Source organism: Trachurus trachurus (assembly GCF_905171665.1).
Source record: "Trachurus trachurus genome assembly, chromosome: 18".
NCBI classification, from domain to species: domain Eukaryota; kingdom Metazoa; phylum Chordata; class Actinopteri; order Carangiformes; family Carangidae; genus Trachurus; species Trachurus trachurus.
In genome coordinates, this window is record NC_139909.1 from 12816393 (window position 1) to 12829108 (window position 12716).

General features: G+C 42.4%; 1 protein-coding gene across 1 annotated transcript in view; it reads right to left on the reverse strand.

The window, feature by feature from the left end:
- The window catches only part of nhsl2 (NHS-like 2), a gene marked incomplete at both ends in the record, with an annotated part of 147800 nt that overhangs the window by 36818 nt on the left and 98266 nt on the right, over window positions 1-12716 (reverse strand). Inside the window, one exon of the mRNA XM_083993240.1 lies at window positions 3146-3430. Coding sequence (XP_083849366.1) covers window positions 3146-3430 — 285 coding nt within the window. The remainder of the gene's footprint in view (window positions 1-3145; window positions 3431-12716) is intronic.

Consider the following 12716-nt stretch of genomic DNA (forward strand, 5'->3'; position numbering starts at 1 on the left):
ATATTTTACCGCGCTGCTGAGGCCAGTGGGAGACCGATGGTGAGGAGGATGGCCAGAGAGGGAGTATAGGCTACAGCTGGTTGCTTCAGTGTTATATAACACACCACCCAAACACACACACACACACACACACAGCACAAATGGACACTGGTATACAAACTGAAAACATACAGAAGAACACACACAAGGACAAACTGTTCAGTGGGAAGGAGGCCCAACAGCACACACACACACACACACAAACACACACACACAGAGGGCTATGAACACATAAACACAAAGAGACATCAACACGAAACAGAGATGACAGAAAAGATGAATGGCCACACACACACACTTAGCTGTTGTCCACCCACGACTGTATTCATCCATCTTATTTTCATCATACACAAGATGCCAGCGTGTCTGAGGCAATAACTGGCTTAATACACACATAAACACACACACACATAAACACACACACATATAAAGATGTGACAGTGGAGATGTGGGAGTACTGTATAAGCGGCACACACATAACCATCTCCTGAATCAATACAGTACCAGCTCCTCTGTGTTGTTTGTGTCTCACTTACAGAAATCGTTGCTTTTGATCAACAAGTGATGTTGATGAAGTGATTTAAAGGAATTAAAAAGATGAAGTTGGTGAGATTTTATGTCTTTTTTATCTTCTTTTTTTGTCGACTGAAGCCAATGAAAGAATCAGAAAAAGGCAATTAAACTGACGCTGCTGCTAACGAATCATATCCCTCCACCGCTAAAAGACTAAAAAACGCTAACAAAGCTATGATTGTTGTCCATATTAAAAAACAAACACGCACACATAAAAAAAAAAAAAAACAAGCTTTATCCCAGTGAGACATGGTCTGTTTTCAGCAGGCGCTGTAGAGCATGTCCACTTAACTAATTAGCTTCAAGAGCTAATTCATCTGTTTGACAAGCTATCGCTGTGATGGCCACAGATGGCTGGCTACCTAGCGTTAGCCACCGCTCCATAAGAGACAGGAAATGACAGTAAAGTCTGCACGCCGTCCAGATGATACTTCACCACTAAATGACTATTTATCTATTGGCTATTGGTTCAAATAGTCAATTATTCTAATCAATGGAAATCCAAATGGAAAATCTACATGACGCTCCATAAAACCAGATTTAGACATTTTCTCAGAGAGGTATTCAGTGTTGGTATTTATCAGCTACAAGGGAAAATTATAGACTGACAAAACTCTAATTAGTATCTATTAATAAATACAGAAGAATAAGAACAAGAATAATGTTATAACCCTAAAATAAAACAGCACATTGTCATTTCTGTGAGCTTTCCATCTATTTCGATGCATTTTTATCAATAAATGGGGGGAAATGTGAATAATTGTGTTGCAGATTGATTTAAGGTGAACTCATAAATTTCTCCTGCTGCTTCCATAAATAATCATTGGAAACAAAACAAGACCTATATAGTGAAAGGATTTGGTTTTTTATTTTTTCCTTATTGATCCAGCTCAGATTATTACAACTTCTTTTCTACAAAGAAGAATAGAGTAAAGCAAGGACAATGAATAAATCGATGTGTGGGAAACAATGTAAACGTAAATACTGACATAGCCTTACAGTTTCAATATCAATATGTTATTGATAGTAGCGACCAATGGCAGCAGCTTTAGCCTATACTGATGAAGCCTGAAGAGGGTTTTTTTAGTCACTTGTTTTTGCTAAATCCGCTAAAACATGAATGTTTACAGTTTATCTGTACCATGAACTTAAATGCAGCCTCCTTCTTACATGTTTTAGTTGAACTCTTCAGATATTGTTTCATCTTTTCAAGATTGCTTCAGCAGTTTCTTCACTTAATTCAGCATTGTTTCAACAATTTATTCAGTTCATTCAGCTTCCAGCTTTCAGCATTCACCCGTACTTCCTTCAGGAAATGCATTCTCTAGTCTTATTTTTGATTTTCCTCTGCGTAAATCTCAATTATACTACCTTAGAACTGACCATTAACTAAAACAGCATTCATGTATTCATCCACCACAGAAAATAGTCCCCAACAAATCTTCTGTTTCCTCCTATTTGTTCAATCCAGGTGTTTTTTTTAACAGGAATTATGGAGCATTTTTTTGAAGACTCGATATTTATGTTTTCAGTGGTAGCTCACAGACACGAGATGTTGAAGACGTGAACACATGAACCGGAAAATGTCATGTTTTCATCCGTCCGTTCATTCACTCATTCACTCATTTACTCCCTCAGGTGTTTGTTCAAGGTTGTCATGCTGCCATTCAGCTTCCTCCCCGTGTTCATTCAGCTAAAAACCCACTCTGATTGTTTTAATGGAGAAAGGCCGAGCACGGGGTAAGACAGCATGACTCACACAGGGAGAGAGAGAGAGAGAGAGAGAAGGAGAGGAGGGAAGGAGAGAAGGAGTGCTACCTGAAAACAAATGGAAACCCTTGTTGTTCCCCTGAGTGCTGATTTGCATACACACACACACACACACACACACACACACACACGCACAGGTTGAATACTACAGTCAGAGCAGCGTCTTCCGTAAACAAGAGATTAATATTAAAACGACAGAATTCCACCTTAAACAACAAAAACAAGGCGAGGAGTTACAACCACGGACTGACTGAGATGTCAACACGCTTGTACGAACACACACACACACACACACACACATATAAATGCAGAATATCTACACACACACACCCCCAATCATCCAATCATACACATGATGAACATTATTCACAGTGACCACATTCACCAATACCACCTTAAATAACAGCGCTGCAAGGTGAATCCAACACAGCGTTCCCATGAGCGAACACACACACACACACACACCCTACAGTACAATATAAACACACACACACACACACACCCTCTCACAGAGCGTATCTGCATGATAACACACACACACACACCCATATCAACGCAGTCCAACGCCACACACGCATGTAAACACTTTCCCTCCACGCCTTTTCCCACCCACTCGAACACACAGCACACACACACACTCTCGCCCACACACACACACACATTTAGACACACACTTACACACACACTCTCCATCCATCCATCCATTCATCCAATCCCCTCCTCTCTTCCTCTTCCCTCCATCCTTCCCTCCATCCTTCCTTACCTTGCAGCAGGCTCTGGAGGTTGAGCTGCGCCTGCTGGTGCAGCTCCTCGACACACTCCGGCCTGCTCCACGAGCCGAACACGTTCACGCTCTGTTGCCATGGAGACCTGAAGTGGGCCGCGCCGCCGCCGTGGCCGTGGCCGCTGCCGCTGCTGCTGCTGCTGCCTCCTCCTCCTCCTCCTCCTCCTCCGCCGCCGCCGCTGCTGCTGCTGCTGTGGAAGCCGCCGTCGCCGTGGCTGCTGCTGCCGCCGCGCCTACCGCTCTCAGCCTCTAGACCGCTTGTGGCTGGAAGAGGGAGGAAAGAGAGAAGAGGGAGGAGAGAGAAAGAGAGAGAGAGAAGGAGAGAGAGAGAGATGTTGATGGATGAAGGGAGGGAGAGAGAGCGTGAGAGAGAAAGAGAGGGGTGGGTAACAGAGGGTAGAGAGAGAGGAAGTGGAATAAGGAGGGAAATAAGATTATTGAGGGTGAAGTGGGAGGGAAAAGGTGGATGGAGGAGATGAAAGGAGGGAAAGAAAGAGATGAATGAGAAGAGGAGGAAGATAGAGAGAGAAAAAAAGAGTGAATGGGGGAAGAAAAAGGAGAGGTACAGTAAGAGATAGGAGGAGGAGGAGAGAAGGAGGGATGGAGGGAGGAGAAAGAAAGGGGGAGAGAAAAAAAATCACACGTAAATAAAAATGTATGAATCTGCATAACTAATACCCAGAGACGTAGATTACATAACGCAGTGTGTTGTCAGGGAGAACAAGGACTGAGGAGGGAAGGAGGGAGGGAGGGAAGGAGGGAGGAGGGAGAGAGGGTGAAAGAATGAAAGAGGGATTAGGGAGAAATCAAGGGGAGGGATGGACAGGGAGGGAGGTATAGAGAGCAGATTTGGATGGGAAACAGAGAGAGAGAGGGAGAGGGAGCGCTTAATTAGGAGGGGAGAGGAATGGGAGGAAGATGGAGAGGGGGGAGAAGGGAGGATTAGGGCAGGGAGGTATGATAGAGAGAGGGTGAGATAGAGAGAGAGAGAAAAAAAGAGACAAAGAGGGATTGTGGCATTAGGGAGAGAAAGAAGAACAAGAGTAGGAGGAGGAGGGAAAGAGGGATGACATTTAAAGGGAGGAGTGGAGGCAGGAAGGGGGGAGTGTGTGTGATTGGAGGGGAAGGAACGTCACCGACCGATACAGTCACAACAAATCACCGAAGTCATCTCAAATCAAATCAGTAATCAATAATCAATCATCAGTCGGACGATTCAACCGAAACACAACTAACTTTTAAAACCAGATTAAAATAACCCGACTTATTTAAACCTCTCTTTAAACTTTAGTTTCGACTTCATCAACTTTAATTCTGTTTAATCTGTGATGGTTCATTTTAAAGCTTTTCGGCTCTGAGGAGCTTTAACTTTTACTATGTGAGAATGAATGAATCCACCAAAATCGACTTTGACTCTCAGAAAACTGATGAAACTTTATGGTGAAGATGAATTTGAGTAAAACTGACGACATGGTAGAGACAGAAACGCAGCTGTAATATCATAAAGATTGTTAAACTACTGTAGCGATTCTTTAGCTAGCTGTTATTTACATTCATTAAATCCAGTTTTAATTCATGAATTAACAGTTTAAATTGAAATGTTACAACAAAACTTGGCTTCATTTTAAACCTGGTTTTACTAAACTCTGATTAAAGCTATCCTGAGATTAACTCAAACCTTGTTGTTGGTACGGTTCAGTAAGTTAAGTCCACAAAGTTTGGTAGATTTGATCAAAAATACACTAATAAAGGTAACTCCATGTTTATCAGCAGCAGCAGCAAAGTCCTGGGTTTGAATCCTGTTTATAACGTTTGTTTGCAGATGAATACACCGACAACCAAGCTCCACAACGCCTTGATGGAGTTTCTCCAAATTTCCCATAAACAGAACTCAAGGGTGAAATGTGCAGATTTGTGACCCCAAAAGTTGCCTGTGAGCAACATCTCCAAAAAATGTCTCTCCAAATTTTGTATGAATGTTCACCTGGACTCAAGGACGAACCGATTAGATTTTAGTGGTTTAAGATTGAAGATCAAGGCGACACTTGGCCTTGTGAACGTAGCATGTTGAGAACACAAAAGGTCCAATGTGCTCTGGCGTCCTGGTTATGCGCTCTGAGAAACCGTCACATAACAATGGGCATCAATAAAAAAAACTATGATGTGCATCAATGAATCTAAAACGGCAATAAGACGCATAATGCACTGATCCAAAGGGAAGGTAATGAAAAGAATAGAAACTGGAGATGAAGAAGCAGCTAAACTGCAGCCGGGTGGTGAAAACACAGAGTTGGTCCTCGACTGTTGTGGTCTCTGCTGGAGTCAGAGACAAAGCCGAACACCGCTGTGCATGTAATACTCCATAATGACTTTGTTTTGTGCTGCCAGCAACATTCATATGAGACTGAGCCAGTATAAAACTGTTCGAAAAACATATTGACTTCCAGATATCATTTTTTAAAAAAGCAGATAATGACGCCTCTGCGGCTTTATCCTTTAGATAATAAGATTGAAACCATCAGTTTTTCAAAAGACTGGAACAGAGCACAGTGACCAGAGTTTTCGTCCCTTTTTTTTTTTCTTTTAATGATCTTCGGTGCTTCACGACACCGGAGGCAAAAAAATAAAGTCGGGGTGATCTGCCCTTTGGATGAGAGACGGGGAAATGTCAACCAGCGCTACAACTAAAATGGCACATCAGTCTAAATAGAAACGTGGATGTGGAAATGTGCATCTCACAGAAAACTACTTCTTGATTTGAGCAGCAGGTCAGATTTAAAACAACACTCAGTTCCCAGCAGACCGACGGATTGGGACGTACAGTATACAGTATATATACGCCGCGTCTTGTTTGCTCTGAAAGCAAGCAGCCCGTCTCCTCTCACACAGACACAAAAAAGAAAGAAAAAAAGAAAGAGAAAGAGAGAAAACCCCATCCATCGTACAGTATGGAATCACAATTTCACCCTCCCAGCCACCGGCTTCATCTTCCTAAGCTGCTTTCACACAATCGACTCCCACCAGAGAGAGCCACTGTTTATGATACAGAAGTAGCACGTCAGTTAGCATCAGCTGCAGAGAGAAGGACTAAGGCGATCATGCATGATTTATAGCGCACTGTAGAATAGACGTACAGTATAATCTCACCACGGAGTCGCTGATGCTATTTTACTTTTCTTCTTTTTTTCTTTTCTTTTTTTACACTCTGATATGGAGCCTTGGGTGCGTTCATGTTGAGTTCGTCTAGCTACTACCTCTCTTTATTTAGCCATTGTCCCTCTGTGAGGCCATGTCTGTGTTTGCTGGATGCATGCATTGTGTGGTGGTGGGTGTTGCTCCCAGCTAAATATCCCATTAGGGAACTTGAGTTTTGAAGTGGAGGCTCCAACAGCAGCTTCTTAATCCCCTTTTCACATTATTTTTTTGGCTGCAGCATTTAAAGCAGGGAAACAAACTTGTGCATTTGTGTGTTTCCTTTCGTGCAAAACATAGGGCCAGATATAACTTTTATCAGATGTTTTTAGCACTTAAAGGAATAGTTTACCAAAAAATTATGATGGGCGGTTCGTAGTCCAACGAAATCCTTAAATGAGAGTCAATAGCGCCCGACACAAAAAGGTCCATAAAACTACACAAATACTTTGTAATATTCCTCCATACTGCTCGTCTGCTGTGATCTACTGTAAGTGTCCTGAAGGGATATAGTCCAGAGTTTACTGGAAAAAACGTCATTTAGGACATTTTTACAGCCTAAACAGTCCTGTACAGGACAAATTCAATACTGGACTGTTTGGGTTTTTGTGTAGTTTTATGGACATTTTTGCGTCGGGCGCTATTTACTCTCATATAAGGATTTCGTTGGATTTCGAATTTCAATTTTGTGGTGAACTATTCCTTTAAAGATACACAAAAGGCAAACTTTGTGGTCAGATATTTTGGATCCAACTTAGTTTTGAAGACTTGAGCTGTGTTTTTGAATATTGGACTCAAATAATCTCTGAAAGTTTTTTCTTTAAATTCTCTTGGGATCAATATAAGTCTAAGTCTAATTAATAAAGTATCTGCCAATGCTGCATTTCTCAAAGATAAAGTGCCTTCAAACATTTTGAAAGTAGCCTATAGCAATATACATGCAGGACTGTATCTTCGTAGCTGCTCAGTTAAACAATGAGCAGTCTATCAGAACACGTGGGACTTTACAAAGTTAAATATATAATGTAGCGTGGGTGAGTGTCCCTGTGTGTTCGTGAGAGTCAGGGAATACGTTTCTAAAGTCACACAAGCTGCAGGAGGTTCTGGAAATGTGGCACAAATTACTTCAAACGCACGATCTGCCGAGACAAAGAGAAGGAGAGACAGCGTTAACTACCTCAGTTCCCATAATACCTGTGAGACAGCAGCGGTACTGAAACTGAGTGCTAAGTGTTTCTCGCTGCCTCGCGCTGCACATCAGCACAGCGGGGAGTCGCCGCCGAGCCTCCAAGGATTCAGGGTTCAAACCCAAAACGCATCACCACCACCACCACCACCGCTGCTGCTATTGCTGCTGCAGTGCAATGCTTAATCGTGCACGACCATTTGAACCAGCGGGGATTCACGTAATTCTGGGTGTCAACAGGTCCTTAGAAAAATAAAACGAGGAGCCAGTGGGTTGTTGTGGTTGTATTGTTCTCCGTGTTCCTCTGCCTTGACAGCGAGTCTCTCCTCATCTGCCGTGACAGCTACAAGACATTAAAAGGAGACGGGCCGCTGCCACCTGAGTCAAGCCTTGAAAAAGACAGGAGCCTGTCATGAGCCCACGGAAAGAAAAGAGCACAACCTGTCACCTCCAGAGAGCAGAGACTCAAAGTACAGTGGCCATGATGTGCCAATCAGAGAGTGACATCTGAAGAACTGAGCTGCTTTTCACTGTCAGCCTGGGAATTATTGATTACAGCCCGTAGCGACTCCAAAAGGCCTGGTTGTTCCTTTGCACTGGCTAGCTAATATGTAGCAAGCATGCTAACACTATCACAGTCATAACTGTTACCCTGCTCTACCCTGCTCTACCCTGCTTTTCAAGACAATACAAACCATAAAATAGTCAGAAGGATTAAGGATTTAGGAACTGAAGTTATTGTGAAAAGACAAACATAGATGTCAACAAACTAGAGATGTTTCGATACCATTTTTTCCCTCCCGATACCGATTGCGATAGTTGTGCTGTGGCTATCGGCCGATAGCAAGTAATGATACCGATACAAGATACCGATAACCAGGGTTATTTTAAGCGCTGGTCAATTGGTTTTATAAACGGATTGCTCCAGACTGAGATCGACTATAATACTCGCCGCTACCAATGCCAGCATTTCCGGTCGTATCAAACCCATTTCCGATACTTATATCAGAATCAGAACAACTCTACAACAAGCCGTTAGCAAAATGGCTGCAAACGCACGTTCATTTGGCTATAGCCACATCCAAATAATATAATCAGTTTAACAACATTGGTTTATCTGCTTTCACTTGAGAAACTGCTCCAAAACAAGCTAAAGTCTGCTTATCAGACACGACTGTGATGTTAGCACTAACCCAACTGAAACAATGTACAATAGTTTAAAACACTGGTTTTCCTTCCTCTTCTCTTTTTGCCAACTTTGTGTGAAAGTAGCTTACAGTAGCACTCGCAGTCGAAATGAAAGTGTTGGGCTGGCCTCCAAAAACCCACCATTTCATGCTTGGTAACTAAAATCTGGTCACTTTACTGTGTTTTATTGGTTCTTAATCACCAAACAGTCCTGACTTCATCTGCTCCTCTTTGTAAATTAGCCAAACCTACAGTAGCTACCTGAGGCAGAGTCACCGTCAGCTGTTCAGAGCATCAGTCACTGAATTGTGAGGCAAAATAATCGGGACGATATAAAAAATGACTACCAGGCTGGAGCTGTTTGGTGGGTTTTGATTTAATAAACTTTCCTCCAGAGGGAGGTGGAGATATAAACTTGGCACTGGCATTAACATAATTCAAATAAATCTAAATAACAAACAGCCACAAGGGGCTATTTTTCAAGATTAATCTCAAGTCTACGTTTTGAGTGAAAAATATCATTTTCTCTGCTTCCTAAACGATATTTGATGTTATTAAACACTTGTTTTTAGGGTAAATTAACCTGTGTTGAACCAAACTGTAGGTTTGATGCAGGCTTTTTGAACCTGACGGCACAGACTGTTTTGTCGGGTACAGATGAGAGAGTGAGGAGTCTTTAGGGAGACGCGTTTCCTTTGCGTTTAACAATTAATTCTTGATTAAAAGTTGAGCAGGAGTCAAACTCACACACTCACACACACACACACACACAACAGAGCACATTCAGTCCTCCTCAGCGGAGATGTCACTCTTTTCCTCTTCCTTCCTCTCCCTTATGTAAGCACGGTGACATGAAAAGGAAAGAGGATGGAGGGATTGGATGGAGGAGAGAGACACAAGCCTGTGGGCATCACTGGGCAGATTTAAGGGGGTTAAAAAAAGAAAGAAACTCAATCTCCACAGTCCTTTTTTTAGAAAAGAGAAAAGATTTCCAGTGACAGGACGGTTCAGTGTTCATTCATAGATCGAGAGTGAACACTGAGATGAAAAGCAGCGCTGGACAAAAAGGCTTTTATAAATCAATTGAACACTTTCTAAAAGTCTATATTCAAAGAAAGTTAAATATTGAACCATCTCAAGCATTTGTGTACTTTAGGACGCCAAAACAACCCCCTACTTTTTACACCTTTTACATTAACTCTTATTTTCGTTGTAGAAATTGGGAGTGATGGGACCCATTTGTGATAACTGCTTACATCTGGCTAATTTTGGGTATCTATCCAACTAGATGGCCATACATGTGGCACCTCTGCATGGCTAATTTAAAAATCATTCATAGGAGAGAGTTTTAATATGCAGCATCCAAGTGTTTTTAAATATATTATGAGTATCATGTCTGACATGGTTGAAGTTGACATCAATCGTGCACTTAACTGGTTGTGCAGCAGTGAAACAGACACGCAAACCATGAAAAAACTTTTTTTTTACCATGAACTTTTTCATTTTTCATGTTTTTTTCGTTACAATATACATACATTTTGTAGGATCGCTCCAATTGCTAAAAAGAAACATGTGTAATGGAACATGAATCAACGACTTGTGCAATCCTGCAATAAGTATAAAACTGTGAAAATGAAAACAAGGTGCTCATCTATGAAACATCCAAAGGCCTTGAATTTCTTACAATTAAACTTAGCGCAAGAGAGGAATAAAACACAGGTCAGTTATTAAGTGGAGGGAAATATTTGACTCCTGCCATGTAGATTTATCTGAGCCAAAGTTTCTGTTACACTGGATCTTGCTTTAAAAAAACGAAACATTGACACTATTTCACTATGAACAACTCATTCCCTGGCCCCGTTCTACCTGGACGACACCTGAACTCAACATCTGGCCGAGTTGTGGGACTCAAACCTGACCTGGGTGTCGCCTCTCGAATGCAAACAGGATGAGCAACGAATCATTAGCGGCGTTGGTGACAAACTTGAATCTGCAGTGACCTCATCCATGATTAACCGACACAGAGAGAGACCACGGAAAACACAGAGGTGAGAGAAACACCCTCCGTTATAATTTATACTTCCAGCTGACACGCAGAAAACACCGGAGTGATATTTTTGCTGCGCCCACTCTCACAACAGGGAGAGACGACGACACACACACACACGCTCTATCTCCAACACACTGAGGCGTGAAAAACTTTGACAGTGTCTCTATACTGTAGCCTACTGTATCTGTGTCCATACAACAACACTCTCGCTTAAAAACGCAGAAAATAGCCAAAACAAAAAAAAAGTTTCACAATACACCCACTATAGCGTGTACACACACCGACACACACACAGAGAGAGTCACACACACATTCACAAACAAGACAGATGCATTAGCGAGGTGTTGTGTGCAAAGTTATTTTTCTCTCTCAGGCCTATCACTAATTCATTCCCCTCGGTGTGTGTGTGTGCGTTGGAGTGTCAGCAGGGATGACACAGATTTAGACAAGCTGTTATCACCGGACACACACACATACACTCACACTGGAGATGAATGGGTAAGCACGCACAAATTACCCATTGCACATATTTTATCATTTCATCGCCCACACACTGGCACGGATATTCGTGTACGCCTGATAAAAATATATCTATGTATCTTTCACGCACTCCTGTGGATCTGTAGTGTGGTTGATAGGCCTGCAGAGTGTGTGAGTGTGTGTGTTTGTGTGTGTGTGTAATGGTAAATGACAGGCATTAAACATCTGGTGCTCAGCAGACTCGTTGATGTCCGTCTTAAATAACACTGTCAATGCACTCTGGAAAGCCAAAACAATGACTGTGTCTGTCTGTGTGTGTCTCAAGTTAATAAACCGAGGCTGTAAAACCAGATTTACCGTCCAGGCCGAGCGCCTGAACCGAATGTTAGCCGCCCCCTTATGGGTGTCGTTATCGAAATGGACCAGGCTTCCTGCAGCAGCCTGAATATCGTCCGTATACCGAACTCTGTTGTGACTCAACCGCCAAACAACAAAAGGTCAGTGAAGGCAACACGACTGACCTCTGAGTCTTATTGGCCCATCTAGGTAATAAAACACCGAGGGGACACAGGAAACACCTGCTGAAAACAAAGCCTAGAGACTGAAAACTGTACTAGAAGTTACTGTTGAATGCCTTCTCTTACTTACATTCACTTAAATCATAATTACAGCCTTTGTCATTTCTTCTAGACAAAGTAAGTTGGTTCTGGTACGGAAAATTAGTTACTGGATGAGTAGGATCCAACATTTTATCTGCCTTAAGAGCACTTCTATTTTTTCTATTTCGATTTTTTTATCGTTTTGTCTTTATCGTTATTTTGTTATTATTATTTAGCCTAGTGGTCGGCTCGCCCAGCATTTCCTACTTTCGGTTTCGAGGACGCTGCCCGGCCAGTCATGGGAATAACGCCGCCAAATCGCCGTTTATGGTCGGAACTACGACGGTATCTGATCGTCTTCGAACCTCCGACTTTCATTCTTGATGAATGAAAACATTCTTGGCAAATGTTTTGGCTTTCATCCGTCTTGCGCCGGTCCAAGAATTTCACTGCGCGCAGAGGCTCATGGGAAATGTAGTGTGAAAACACTTTCCAAAACTCCTCGTATAGTCCCTTTAAGCATTAAATACTGAATTAATCATTTATAACACATGAATACTCATTAAAGCAGAAGTGAGTGGTCCGGTCGTTTTCGCTAATGCTGCGTTCCAGGCAGGCTTTTGAAATCGTAAATTACAGCTTCAAGTCACAACTTACGACTTTGTAGCGTTCCAGACAACCCACTCGTGTTTCTCCGACCTGTTTTACCGGTGAAAGTCACTATAACGGCCACTCGTAACTTCCGACCGGTGAACTCGTACCAGATCGAACTGGTACCACTTCACGGTCGGAAAAATACGAGTTTCCTTGAACGCACCATAACAGTCTTCGTCCCTACGTCGCCACATTCACGGC